General features: G+C 50.7%; 6 protein-coding genes across 6 annotated transcripts; 4 read left to right on the forward strand and 2 right to left on the reverse strand.

Moving 5' to 3' along the window:
• Positions 1-227: 227 nt before the first annotated feature.
• Positions 228-1885, forward strand: N7519_004271 (putative cell surface receptor/MFS transporter (FLVCR); the record flags this gene model as incomplete). The annotated part of the gene is made up of 4 exons (XM_057291047.1): positions 228-350; positions 413-525; positions 620-968; positions 1052-1885. 4 exons carry the CDS (start codon positions 228-230, stop codon positions 1883-1885), a joined length of 1419 nt encoding a protein of 472 aa, XP_057152249.1.
• Positions 1886-2560: 675 nt separating this feature from the next.
• On the reverse strand, positions 2561-3422 carry N7519_004272 (cytochrome b-c1 complex subunit 6 family protein; the record flags this gene model as incomplete). Its single annotated transcript, XM_057291048.1, is given in 4 exon segments — positions 2561-2695; positions 2765-2887; positions 3094-3197; positions 3208-3422. The coding sequence occupies 4 exon segments, from the start codon at positions 3420-3422 to the stop codon at positions 2631-2633; spliced, it is 507 nt and encodes a 168-aa protein (XP_057152250.1). The 3' UTR covers positions 2561-2630.
• A 469-nt stretch (positions 3423-3891) lies between these two features.
• On the reverse strand, positions 3892-4726 carry N7519_004273 (GRAM domain-containing protein; the record flags this gene model as incomplete). Its single annotated transcript, XM_057291049.1, has 3 exons — positions 3892-4401; positions 4453-4624; positions 4716-4726. 3 exons carry the CDS (start codon positions 4724-4726, stop codon positions 3892-3894), a joined length of 693 nt encoding a protein of 230 aa, XP_057152251.1.
• Positions 4727-5878: 1152 nt separating this feature from the next.
• Positions 5879-8266, forward strand: N7519_004274 (putative glycerol-3-phosphate acyltransferase Sct1; the record flags this gene model as incomplete). Its single annotated transcript, XM_057291050.1, has 4 exons — positions 5879-6052; positions 6112-6706; positions 6764-7032; positions 7082-8266. The coding sequence occupies 4 exons, from the start codon at positions 5879-5881 to the stop codon at positions 8264-8266; spliced, it is 2223 nt and encodes a 740-aa protein (XP_057152252.1).
• A 798-nt stretch (positions 8267-9064) lies between these two features.
• N7519_004275 (undecaprenyl diphosphate synthase family protein) lies at positions 9065-10349 on the forward strand (the record flags this gene model as incomplete). The annotated part of the gene is made up of 2 exons (XM_057291051.1): positions 9065-9289; positions 9363-10349. The coding sequence occupies 2 exons, from the start codon at positions 9065-9067 to the stop codon at positions 10347-10349; spliced, it is 1212 nt and encodes a 403-aa protein (XP_057152253.1).
• Positions 10350-10920: 571 nt separating this feature from the next.
• Positions 10921-12879, forward strand: lys9 (saccharopine dehydrogenase (NADP+, L-glutamate-forming); the record flags this gene model as incomplete). The annotated part of the gene is made up of 11 exons (XM_057291052.1): positions 10921-10972; positions 11076-11129; positions 11194-11375; positions 11429-11549; positions 11600-11672; positions 11725-11767; positions 11827-11840; positions 11896-11942; positions 11998-12101; positions 12155-12718; positions 12784-12879. 11 exons carry the CDS (start codon positions 10921-10923, stop codon positions 12877-12879), a joined length of 1350 nt encoding a protein of 449 aa, XP_057152254.1.
• Positions 12880-13181: the final 302 nt, after the last annotated feature.

A 13181-nucleotide genomic window follows, 5' to 3' on the forward strand; every position in this document is an offset into this window, starting at 1 on the left:
AATCAACCCCGCTGCGGACTTCCAGTACCTTGATAGTACTTGTGCAATGCAACGTCACAGTAGGGCTGACCAAGTACCGCCAAGTACCCCGGTTTCGTGTGCCTCGGATCCCCAGAGTGACATGGAAAAGGCCAAGAGACTAAAAAGATGTGATATGCCCGCTTTGTTTCATTTCCTTATAGAAGCCCGCACAGAATGAATCTGGTCTGTCAGAATTCGCCGTGGACATGTCGACTTTTGAGCGCTCTCCAACTACCGAGCAGGGCTCTCGACCTGTCTACAAGGTCTATAAGCGACGTTTCTGGGGCCTGGCACAGCTGGTATTGCTGAATATCGTCGTCAGTTGGGATGTATGGCTACTTCACGATTGATCCATATATCGACCTTACATATCGCTGACTCGCATATACAGTGGTTGACCTTCTCGTCCATCTCGACAACGGCCGCGGAGTACTTCGATGTCTCGGAGAGCGCTATTAACTGGATGAGCACTGGCTACCTGTTCGCCTTCTGCGTTGTCAGCCCGTAAGTACGCATAAATCGGCGTTCTGAAAAGCAAGAGAAAGCAAAAGGAAGAAAGATTCGCCCCAGGTATCCCATTCATTAACAAGATTCCCAGCATCGTCATCTGGATCCTGAACAAAGGCGGCCCCAAACCAGCCATAATCACCACCGCCACGCTCCTACTAGTCGGCAACTGGCTCAGATATGCCGGCACAAGAGCCAACGGCGGCATCTACGGGCTCGCGATGTTCGGCCAGATCCTCATAGGGTTCGCGCAACCCTTCTGCCTCTGCGCACCAACCCGATACAGCGAGCTCTGGTTCTCCGACAAAGGCCGTACAAGTGCAACAGCAGTCGCCAGTCTAGCGAACCCGCTCGGCGCAGCCCTGGGCCAGCTAGTCGATTCGGAGTGGGCGACGAAACCCTCCGATATTCCAAATATGGTCTTGTACATCTCAATCATCGTACGTGAAACCCATCCCCATAAGAAAGCACAATCCACTCATTGGTCCTTTCTCCCTCTTGCTCACTCCATGTAAACCAATAGTCCACCGTCGCAGCAATCCCATCATTCTTCCTCCCAGCATCACCACCAACACCCGCAAGCGCATCCTCCGCAAAGCCGCACACGCCACTAGGCGCAGCAATACGCGAACTAACCCGCACACGGGAATTCTGGCAGATCTTCATCCCCTTCTCTGTATACGTGGGCTTCTTCAACAGCGTCTCCTCACTGCTAAACCAAATCCTCAGTCCGCACGGGTTCTCGGAGACAGAAGCAGGCATTGCGGGCGCCATCCTGATCGTGGTAGGACTCGTCGCGTCGGCAATTATGTCACCGATAACAGACCGGTACAAGCACTACCTTGGCAGTATCCGGGTTCTCGTTCCTGTGGTGGCAGTCACGTATATCGGGCTGATTTTCGCGCCGGGCAGTGCAGCCGGAATCCCGCCTTCGTATGTGGTTATGGCGCTGCTGGGCGCGGCGTCGTTCGCGATGCTGCCTATTGTGCTAGAATACCTGGCTGAGATTACTTACCCGCTCTCGTCGGAGATTGGGAGTACTATCTGCTGGACGGGTGGGCAGTTGCTTGGTGCGTGTTTCATTCTTATTCAGGATGCGTTGAAGGCTGGGGCGGGCGGTGCACCACCGTATAATATGCGGAATGCGTTGATATTTGCGGCTGTTGTGGCTGTTGTGGCTGCGCCGTTTCCCATGACGATTGGGCTCTTTGGGAGGCCTGTTCATCGTCGTAGGTGGGATGTTGATCGTGGAGTTGAGTTGGAGCAGGTTGGGGAGGTGGCTGGGCCGGTTGATAATGTCAAGAGGGTTAGATCTGATGAGTCTGCTGCGGATACTGATACTCTGATCAAGACTTGAGGACTGGGTCGCTATTAGGGTTCTTTGTTTCGCCCTTTCTAATTTCCTGCTGTGCCACAGTGCTCTTGACGAGACTTTGTTTCTGTTGGCCCTAGTCAGCTCAAGTTATACCCCATTCGTGTTACCCTAATATCTCTGATTTGTGCTCACCCATAGGGACTTGATGCGATTTGGATCGATATATTAGTCCTGGTTGACGATCTGAACATACTTACGGATCGATAATTCGGCCATAACAATACTGAGCCGAGTTATATGAATCCTGTAGCTGGATGACCGCTATAAGCCTAGCCTACCAGAGCACAATGCCAACCTAAACAGATGAGATTCGTTTTGAAACAAGAGAATAAACAAAGCACAGTTCGAACAGGCGGAAGACCAGCTATCTGTACACGCAAGGCTGAAAGAGGAGGGCAAATGATCTATTATTCTTTGTTGCTGCCTCTAAGCCCTCCCCCCCTACCTTGAAAACACAATACATATGCGCACACATCGGCAAGGAACGACCAGAAACAAAATTTCACGTTTCTGGATCGATCCTGCGTTCTCAATCCAAGGCGGCAAGCTACCAGGCTATCAATCCACCTTGGCAGCCATCATGAAAGTGGGATCGGTTTTTTTTTTCCGGCGTTTCGGTCCAAGGGATCCCCCGTAGCGACGCAGTAGAGGTCGAAGGTTATTCGTGGGCCAAATCGATGCGAGGGTTGGATGGAACGCCGAAATCAACACTCAATGGAAGAGTCATTTACTTCAGCTCCCTCCAGAGCTTGGGGGCAGCGCAAGCGGTCACGCAGTGAGTGAGGTGGAAGACTGGGGTTATATTAGTCGCACAATCAGGACTCGATGGGAGCCAATTCCATTGATGTCAATTGCACTTACACTCCTCGACGCAGTCCTCCTTGGGGCCCTTGAAATCCTCATCCTCCTGCTGGCGGGTGACGCGCTCAACGCACTCATCGTAGTGGTGCTTGTAGGGAGCGCAGACGGCGGAGTGGGCGCACTCTGAGAAAGATAGTTAGTCTCCGATCGAGAAATCCGGTGAAATTCGTATTTGCAATGCCATTGGCGATTTATGACCCAGGCGCGGACCATGGCACATAAGACCAATTGGTGCGAACAACAGCTCATGTTCAACGATTGCATGGCATAGGCGACAATGGAACGCGAATAGAAAAGCAAAGGTCGGAAAAATCAGCACGGTCACTCACCCTCCTCGAGCTTGGGCTTGGGGTCCTCAGGCTCTTCCTCCTCCCTCCTCCTCCTCTTCTTCCTCTTCCTCCTCCTCGGCCTCAGCCTCCTCCTCAGGAGCCTCCTCGGCAGACTCCTCGGTGGACTCCTCCTCAGCGGGGGTCTCCTCAGCGGATTCAGTCTCAGCAGACTCGGTCTCGGCGCTCTCGGTGGAGGTAGGCTCCTCCTTCTCGGCGGGCTCTTCCTGAGTAGTAGTCTCGGTCTCGGTGTCTTGAGCGGGAGCCTCAGCCTGGGCCTCGGTGAACCCGAAGGAGGAGAAGGCGTCAGAGACAAGTTCGTAGAAACCCATTGCGACAGAGATCAATTGAATGATGACCGGAGGTCTTGTGTGGGGGGAAGCGGAAGGGGGTGGTAATTGAGGGAGGTTGTTGGTTTTGCCCAAGAGCTTCTTCTTTCGGACTGGAAAATCGGAAAGGCCCGGCCGCTGAGAGACGCCAATTATGCCGCACGTGATTGGCCAGTGGACTCCCAACACCATTTGGGGCTTAACAAGTGCAGTTTATAGGGAAGTTATTACTGGAGTAGTTTCTGCTACATCTAAGGATTTCAGGGATATGGGATACTTCTACTATGGTTCGCTGAGAATAAACGTTGTCGAGCATATCAACTCGAATCTCCATTTCTAAGTGCGTAAGCACCGCTTTCGTATCGCTAATTGCTAATTTGATGGGGACATAATGTACATGAGATAGATAATAAAAAATAAGGCCAGTTCAAATATTTGATAGAATGGCACGTAGAAATAGAGGCCAGAAAGATTAGGTGGCCCGTCGCAGCCTCTCCTCCAGCTCATGGGCTACACTCTGTGACTGAACCTCCTCGTAACAAGGAGGCGGCTCCGCGGGTTCGGCACCAGTGTCAGATGCTCGACTGCTTTGCGACTCTTCTGGTGTCTGGCTGGGTCTAGCATCTTGGCTAGCGTCAGGGGGAGCTTCATATGCAGGCAACTCTTCCAAATGAACAGCTGAGAGATCCACGTTTTGTTGCCCCCGAGTGCCTTGGCTTGTGTTCTCAACAGCCTGCTCGAGTCGTTCCTTAATCCGCTCAAAGTTGGTGTGGAAATCAAAGGCTCCACCCTCCTTGAATGTCACTTTCAACTGAACGGCAGGCAGAGACGGTGAAATGCCACCTCCGGATACTGGTTGCACCAGAGCTGTCCATACATTGGGTCCAAAGAATGGCGCAGATACATGGGAGTCATGCACATTCAAGAGAGGCGAGGAGAAGGACTGGAAGTCATTGCTTCTGGATGCGGGAAGGTAGACAACCTGGTGAGTGTTAGAATGGTGGAAAGTCCTTTGATATGGCCGAATACTGACTCTTTGGTTGGTGAGGTGGATGCAGCCGGCACTGCTTTGGATTGAAAGTTTTTCTGGGCCTTTGTATCCGGACGGCGGGGCCAAAGAGACACTAGTGCGAGGAGGGGAGGAGTAGATCAAACGTTCGTTGGGAAGACGGACGAAACCATCTTGGTCATCAAGCATTACCCAACTAGGCAGTCAGTATATATGCTTCAATAATGTCATATGGGCCCGGTCCTGGCCGGCCTCGGAGAGAAACAGCCATGGAAGCAGAGGCATACTTGAGAGACATGTCGTGAGATCATTCCAGGCGCATGTGACACTTTTTTTTTTATCAGTCCAGCCCCAAAGGAGAATGGTCAGGTTGGATATCGGCTTCGAAGATAAAAGATGGGGTGTGTGGATATAGGAGTGCGGATAGGGTTGGGAGAGACCAAAGCAAGCCCTCTAGATTTTCCTAAGAGAAAATATCAAAAAGCCACTGTGTCGAAGGTTTTTCAAGTGAAGTGCAGACTTGCAATATCAAGAGGGAAAGTCGAAGTGGAAAGGCGGGGCAGGCGGGGAGACCTGCAGGGGAAACTTCTACAACATACACAATATCGTGTTGTACGGTGTAGAAACTGAGCGCTTTTTTTTAAAAAAAAAAAAGATGCTTTATATGTATGGATCATTCTGATATTAATTCTAGTATACTGTATAGTTAACTACCTAGGTATATGTATATAGAACACAATGTCTCCACCATATTAAGCTTAATGTTTTACGCACTTCTATGCACTTGGCTATAGCTCCTAGGCCGATCCCATCGAAAAAAAAAAGACCTAGAATAGCCGCATGACGCTTTGATGCGATCCCAACACTCTGCATAGTGTGTTGGAATTATTTGATTGGAAAGTTGGAAAGTGGGAAGTTGATCTCATACTAGGATCTTATGCTGTCATGCAAATGTTGCAATATAATCTGGCCTGTGCACACTCTGGAAGGGTTATATCAGAGCTTTTATAAGTGTGACAGATCATATTACTAGCTTATGTAGCATGTAACAGTTGCATGTACATAGAAATAATAAGAGATATATACACATAAGTACAGAGGTTTCAAAGATGTTCCAACTAGTTCTAGCAATGTCACGTTCTAGAAGCGTCCGAGTCAAAGCGCGCTAACACTCAAACCTTCCACATGCAAACTTCCACTTCCCCTCTTCTTATGTTCCTCCCTTGATCTCATGTTCTGACTCTCTATCAATTATATTGGATAGTCTGTGGTGATCCGAGGCTCGAAACAGCCAAGTATGTGGATCCCAAGCTCTTCCGGCTAACTAGGTACTCACGTTCATCTTTTCTCCAGGGACTTCATGTCGAGATCATAAGCTTTCCACGACCCTTATTACGACCTCCAGCCTACTTTCCCTCCCGGAAACTGCCCATTGGGCTTCTACGGCACAATGGGAGAAAAAGGCCAGTACATCCCACCCCTCGTTGGGTGGATGTATGATTTGGTCCTTTGGACATTCTCCGTGCTCATCGACCTCTTCTTCCGCGAAGTTCACCCCCGAGGCTCATGGAAAATCCCCCGCCGCGGTCCCATCATTCTGGTGGCAGCTCCCCATGCGAACCAGGTATGCCGCCCGCTTCCGGTCCAACACACCCAAGATGCTAATGGTGAATGCTCGCCCAGTTCGTCGATTCCTTGGTATTGATGCGCGTCATTCGCAGCGAAGCGCAACGTCGGATCTCATGGCTTATTGCGGACAAGTCTTTCAAACGCAAGTTCATCGGATTTCTGGCGAGATCAGTTGGGACACTGCCCGTGGCACGTGCTATGGACAACTTGAAACCCGGCACCGGCACCATCTATCTTCCTGACCCGATCAACCAGCCAACCTTGCTGCGAGGTGTGGGAACCAACTTTGAAGGAAAGGGTTTCGAAAAGGACGGAACTATTGCCCTACCCACCATCAACGGAACGTCACACAGTACCGCGATCGCCGAGATCAGAGGACCGGAAGAATTAGTGCTCAAGAAGGCTTTCAAGCACAGGGATGCGCTAGCCCAGCTTACTGGACGGCAAGACATTGACCGTGATGGAAATTTCACTGGAGATGCATCCGCGCAGGATCCGGATTTCAAGGGCACCAAATTCAAGGTTGCTCCGCATGTGGATCAGACCGCAGTCTATGAGGCAGTATTCAAAAGACTAGGCACTGGTGGCTGTGTGGGTATCTTCCCGGAAGGTGGAAGCCATGATCGCACCACACTGCTTCCCCTGAAAGGTAAGCTCTTCGTGTTTGAGAGTCCGAGATATTTACAGACTTACTGATATGATACAGCTGGTGTCGCCCTGATGGCTCTAGGCACCCTGGCTGAGAACCCGGACTGTGGTTTGAAAATCGTGCCCTGCGGCATGAACTATTTCCATGCCCACAAGTTCCGCTCCAGGGCCGTTATCGAGTTTGGTACTCCAATTGATATCCCTCCGGAATTAGTGGAGCAGTTCAAGCAAGGTGAACGACGGGAGTCTGTCGGTGCTTTACTGGATATCATCTACGGAAGTCTCGTCTCGGTCACTGTCACTAGTCCCGATTATGAAACCCTTATGGTAAGTCTCTTCCCATTTCGGGATATATACTTCCGCTAACAATTCAAAGGTCATTCAAGCTGCCCGTCGTCTGTACAACACCAAAGGCAAAAATCTTCCTCTTCCTATGGTTGTGGAGCTGAATCGCCGTCTCGTGAAAGGGTACGCCCACTTCAAGGACGATCCCCGGATCGTTGAACTGCGCAAGTCTATTGTAGGATATAACAAACAGCTTCGCCTTCTCGGGATCCGGGATCACCAAGTGGCCTACGCCAAGTTCTCCATCTTGCAGGTGGTGGCCACGTTGATCTACCGCCTAGGCAAACTGGCACTCTTGACAATCGGGACCCTTCCCGGTCTCCTGCTCTTTACCCCCGTTTTCATTGCGACCAAGTACCTCTCCGCGAAGAAGTCCAAGGAAGCACTGGCTGCTTCTACGGTGAAACTTCAAGGCCGAGATGTCATGGCCACCTGGAAGCTTCTTATTGCCCTTGCATTTGCTCCAGCACTTTATGCCTTTTACACTGCTTCCCTCACTTATTGGACGTACTGGAACCGAGTCAATGGAATGGTTCCAGATTGGGTGCCACTTTGGTTGGTGGTAATTGTCGGTATGGTGCTCTTCCCCACAATCACGTTTGCGGCTCTTCGGATCGGCGAAGTAGGCATGGACATCATCAAGTCACTACGCCCGCTTGTTCTGTCTCTGAACCCATCATCGGCCAACACGCTGGTGAAACTTCGAGAAAGACGCGCTGCACTGGCTCAGCAAGTGACAGACGCGATCAATACCATGGGACCTGAGCTATTCCCCGACTTTGACGCCGCTCGGGTTGTCACCGATCCATTCCGAGAAGCGAGCAATGCCGATACCAAGGCCGAACATGAACTGCCGGAGATCAGAAGAACCAGCGTATCGGACCATGGTGAGAAAATGCCCTCTTCAGAGCCCTTGCCCCGCAACGAGTCCTTCCACAACTTGGCCAATATTGGTTTCTTCTCCACACGACCTCCTAGTCGTGACCGTAGCCGCAGCAGATCTGCTAGTGCCCGATCCGGGTCTGGGCACGGATTGAAGCCGCTCAGCGCTCTCACCCACAAAGACCCGCTTGAGGACGTCAGTTCGCGGATCCGTGATGCCATGAGGGAGCGCGGAGAACGTCGTCGGCGTCGCAGTGAAGATGGGAGCTGGGATATGGCCAGCTCAGGCCCTGGAACTCCATCCAGCACCGAGGAGTCCCGAAAAGATCTTTGAGATGTGTACTGCATTGGTCATTTAATCCTTTATCATCCCGACCATCAACCACGGTGTTCGGCGCGAAGCTGTGTACGTATTTGCTCTTATATAACCATGCAAGATATCCTCTGTTTTTTTTTATGATTATGAATGTCATCAAACAATCCATGGACCTGACAACTAATTATTGTTGAAATCTACATAATACGCGTAATTAGTACAATCGTTACTACATGTAGCCTTGGAATAGATACATAAGTTATATAATTCCCCCAGAAATCAGACAGAATAGCAGCAGGGGCTCCTTCTATACGAGATATGTTGCCTGTTTCCCTATACATAGAAAGGTCCGCTTCTATTTTCCGCCTTGTATTACTGTGGAGTGATAAGGCTGATCTTATTATAAGGCGGATATTATTCCCATTCCTGTACTTCTATATCATCCATTAACCAATTATTATTGAAGTTGGCTATTGCCCGGGGCCTAATCTTGGCTGATGATTCCCGAGGTCATTTTTGCCTCGCCACACAGACGTTAACAGCAGGGGGGCAAAAGAGAAAAAAGCCCCCTTAGAATCTAAAATTGCACATGAAAATAGTGCAGCCTAGGCTATTTCATTGCATCGCCTCAATGTTATGCTAAAAATTGTCACTGTCCTCATAACTGACCACGTCGCGTTTTGTACTACAAAACCGAATCCGGCCAGCCGCTAACCGTGCACCTTTTATCTTCAACCCCGTATCCCAGTCTCTACCCCAACTCCTCAATTTTTCTGCGGAGCTTAGGGGGGATTATAGCCTTTTCACATATTCATCATGCCTGGTTCACTGCATATGTCACGCCTCCGGAACTGGTTCCTCGCCTCTCCGCCTGCCGAGTACGCCATCACGAGCCTTAAGGAATTGCTGATCGGTGCACTCCAACAGGGCCCTGTCCCCCAGCATGTGGCTTTTGTCATGGATGGAAACAGGCGCTTTGCCCGATCACATGGAATTGAGACAGTGGAGGGACATAATCTGGGGTTTGAAGCTCTTGCAAGAGTGAGTGCCACACTTTGGCAGCTCGGCGTTACACGGCAGCACCCGTTTTGGGGCCAATGCTAACGACTGATAGATCCTCGAAGTCTGCTACAAGAGTGGAGTGAAGGTAGTCACAATCTACGCGTTCAGCATCGAGAACTTCAAACGCTCAAAATTCGAGGTGGATGCGCTTATGGAAATGGCCAAGGTGAAGCTGTCGCAGATGGCTCAACACGGAGATCTGCTCGATCGATACGGAGCAAAGGTTCGTGTCCTGGGCCGTCTTGACATGCTCAAACCCGACGTTTTGGAGGCCGTCAACAAGGCCGTCGACATGACCAGCCGCAACGGAGACCGCGTCCTAAACATCTGCTTCCCCTATACCTCCCGCGACGAGATCACCTCCGCTATCCGCGACACGGTCGAGGACTATACTACGCCGATTCAACAGGGTCGCTCCGCGGCTGCCGCATCCCGCTTCTCGGAATCCCATATCGCACATAATATCCGCGCCCAGACGCTCGGCTCGACCACACATGAATCACACAGTGATTCTGAGTCTACGTCCGGATCTTCGGGGCAGGACGATGACACGTTCCCTCGGCACGACTACTCCGACCGAGTGTACGGATCGATGTCTTCCTGCTCGTCTTCCACAACCCTTCACCTCGGAAACCAGCAAGACCCCAAGGGCGGCTCACCACCGAGACCCGCGGCTGACGCAGATAGCCCAGTCTATATCTCCCCCGAAACAATCTCTCGTCAGACTCTAAATGACCACATGTTGACCAAGGGTACTCCGCCCCTGGATATCCTGATCCGCACTTCGGGCGTCGAACGTCTGAGCGACTTTATGCTCTGGCAGACTCACGAGAACACTGAGATTGTGTTCCTCAATGTCATGTGGCCAGAGTTCGACTTGTGGCACTTCCTGCCCGTGATGCTCGGATGGCAGAGGCGGATTTCCAAGTCCCGGCAGGACCCCAATGCAGAGGGGAACTTTGCCGGCGACGCAAAATCGAGTGAGGAAGGCCCAGACGCGATGCTGTGGCGTCAAGGTGGAAAGGTCAAAGACATATAGTAAATTGTCTATTATATACCCTGCGTCTACTTGTTTTTGTTCAGCTTCAGCATCACTGGCGTCTTGCTTTCTGCGGAGTTTCTGTTGGGCACGCCTGACTTGATATCAGCATATATCTATGCATCGCCGTACACTACATCGGTCCTAGGTAAATAAAATATCATCTACTTCCTAATCCTCCACTCTCTATACGCCAGATCCATCCATGGATGTCCGCATTTGATGTACAAGAATAGGCACCTGTTTTGCTTCTCCAGCTTTTGTCTTTCATGTAAATCATGCATTATGTTTGTTATCCATCTCTCTCTGTCTTCCTTGCTTACATATGTACTATAGATCATAATACAAGGATCCATGGATGTCCTTCTCAACAACCATCTCCCTTCTCAGTATGAAAACAGTTAGCTACAAACAGCAGGCGGTGGAAAGTGAACATTTTGATGTCCACCCCGCGCCGATACCGGTTCACGTGACATTGAGTCACTTGCCGTATACCGGTCCCACATTGAAGGACTGCGATGTTCTCCAGTTGAACTACCCCAACATCATCTATCATACCAATTAATTCAAAATGGTCAAGCAAATTGCCGGTTCCAAGGCCCTCCTTTTGGGTTCGGGCTTCGGTATGCCTCCCAATCTCTCCTCCAGGTCTCCCAGACCTAAATGCGTCATGCCCCGCATCGAGCTTCCAGAGTCATACATTTGCTAATTTCTGATTTCTGGTAGTCACCAAGCCCACTGTTGAGGTCCTCAGCAAGGCTGATGTTGAGGTCACTGTCGGTATGTCCAATTGAATCTATACAGAGTCCCATTACATTGAAGATCGCTGACAATGCTGTAACAGCCTGCCGTACCCTTGAGAGTGCCCAGGCCCTGGCCTCTGGCTTCAAGAACGCCAAGGCTATCTCCCTCGATGTCAACGATGATGCCGCCCTCGACGCTGCCCTGAACCAAGCCGACATTGTGATCTCGCTCATCCCATACACTTTCCACGCTACCGTCATCAAGTCTGCTATCCGTACTAAGGTACTTATGGTTTCTATAGAGGAAGCAGGCACTTTACTAATACACTACAACAGACAAATGTGGTCACGACCTCCTACGTTTCCCCTGCAATGATGGAGTTGGACGAGCAGTGCCGCGAGGCTGGTATCACAGTCATGAACGAGATCGGTCTCGACCCTGGTCTCGATCACCTCTGTAAGTTTCTATGCTATGGATTAAAACAGACCGATGCTTATCAGAAATAGACGCTGTCAAGACCATTCACGAGGTCCACGCTGCTGGCGGCAAGGTTACCGGATTTGTTTCCTTCTGTGGAGGGTTCGTCCAATCGTTTCCATGTTCTATAGAGGGTATAGCTAACAAACAACAGCTTGCCCGCCCCCGAATGCTCCAACAACCCCTTGGGATACAAGGTTAGCGAAGGCCCAATTTTCACCCATTTGATAAATAACTGACAAATGGCTGTTTCTAGTTCTCGTGGTCTAGGTTAGCAGAAGTCTAATGCTGAGGTTTTGCTTGAACAAATGACTAACTAGCTCAGCCGCGGTGTGCTTCTTGCCCTTCGTAACGCTGCCAAGATCTACCAAGGTACATTCTTTATCTACATTTAACAGGAACCAAAGAGTGCTAACGCAGAATACAGATGGTAAGATCGTGTCCATCGACGGACCCGATCTGATGGCTACCGCTAAGCCCTTCTTCATCTACCCCGGGTTCGCCTTCGTCGGCTACCCTAACCGTGATTCGGTATGACATTCATGCATTCAAAAACTTCGATTTTAGTCAACTAATATTTCCAGACTCCCTTCCGCGAGCGCTACGGTATCCCCGAGGCCCAGACCGTTATTCGCGGCACCCTTCGCTACCAGGGCTTCCCCGAGATGATCAAGGTCCTGGTCGACATTGGTTTCCTCAACGACGCTCCTAACAGCGTTTTCGACAAGGCCACTTCATGGAAGGAGGCCACCAAGCAGGTTCTCGGCGCGACCTCGTCCGACGAGAAGGATCTGCACTGGGCCATCGCATCCAAGACCAAGTTCCCTAACAACGACGAGCGTGATCGTCTCCTCTCCGGTCTCCGCTGGATCGGTCTCTTCTCCGACGAGCAGACCATCCCCCGCGGAAACGCCCTCGACACCCTCTGCGCTACCCTCGAGCAGAAGATGCAGTACGGTCCTGGCGAGCGTGACCTTGTTATGCTCCAGCACAAGTTCGAGATCGAGAACAAGGACGGCTCCAAGGAGACCCGTACCTCCACCCTGTGCGAGTACGGTAACGAGGTCAGCTCGGCCATGGCCCGCACCGTTGGTATTCCTTGCGGTGTTGCTGTTAAGCAGGTTCTCGACGGTACTATCAGCAAGACTGTATGTTTATCCATATCCCCTTACTCTATATACTCTGGAGGTTTCCTATACTAACTTGGTTATAGGGTGTTCTCGCTCCCGTCACTTGGGACATCTGTGCTCCTCTTATCAAGACTCTGAAGGAGGACTACGGTATGGAGCTCATTGAGCGCACTCTGTAAGGGTGTAGTCGGATTTAAAATTGAATATAGTTCCGGCTAGTAAAAAAGATAGGAATGACATAGACAATGAATGAAATGATAGTGTGCATTGCTATTCTATATTCCACCCAACGGGATGTATACACATTTACGTAGACCAACTCATCAGAAGCAATCTACACGGTCCAAGGAAAGATGTGTCAAGGATTGAGAAAGGAGAGAACGCATTCGAGTTCTTAGCAGACTTCTTTGGAGGCAGAACGCCGGGCTCCGTCTATCTCGGTATCAGGGATCGTGGAAAGATGTCCTCGGAGCGTTCTTCA

This window comes from Penicillium mononematosum (genome assembly GCF_028829835.1).
Source record: "Penicillium mononematosum strain IBT 11891 chromosome Unknown utg000002l:1.0-8112719.0:1.0-8118358.0, whole genome shotgun sequence".
NCBI lineage: Eukaryota > Fungi > Ascomycota > Eurotiomycetes > Eurotiales > Aspergillaceae > Penicillium > Penicillium mononematosum.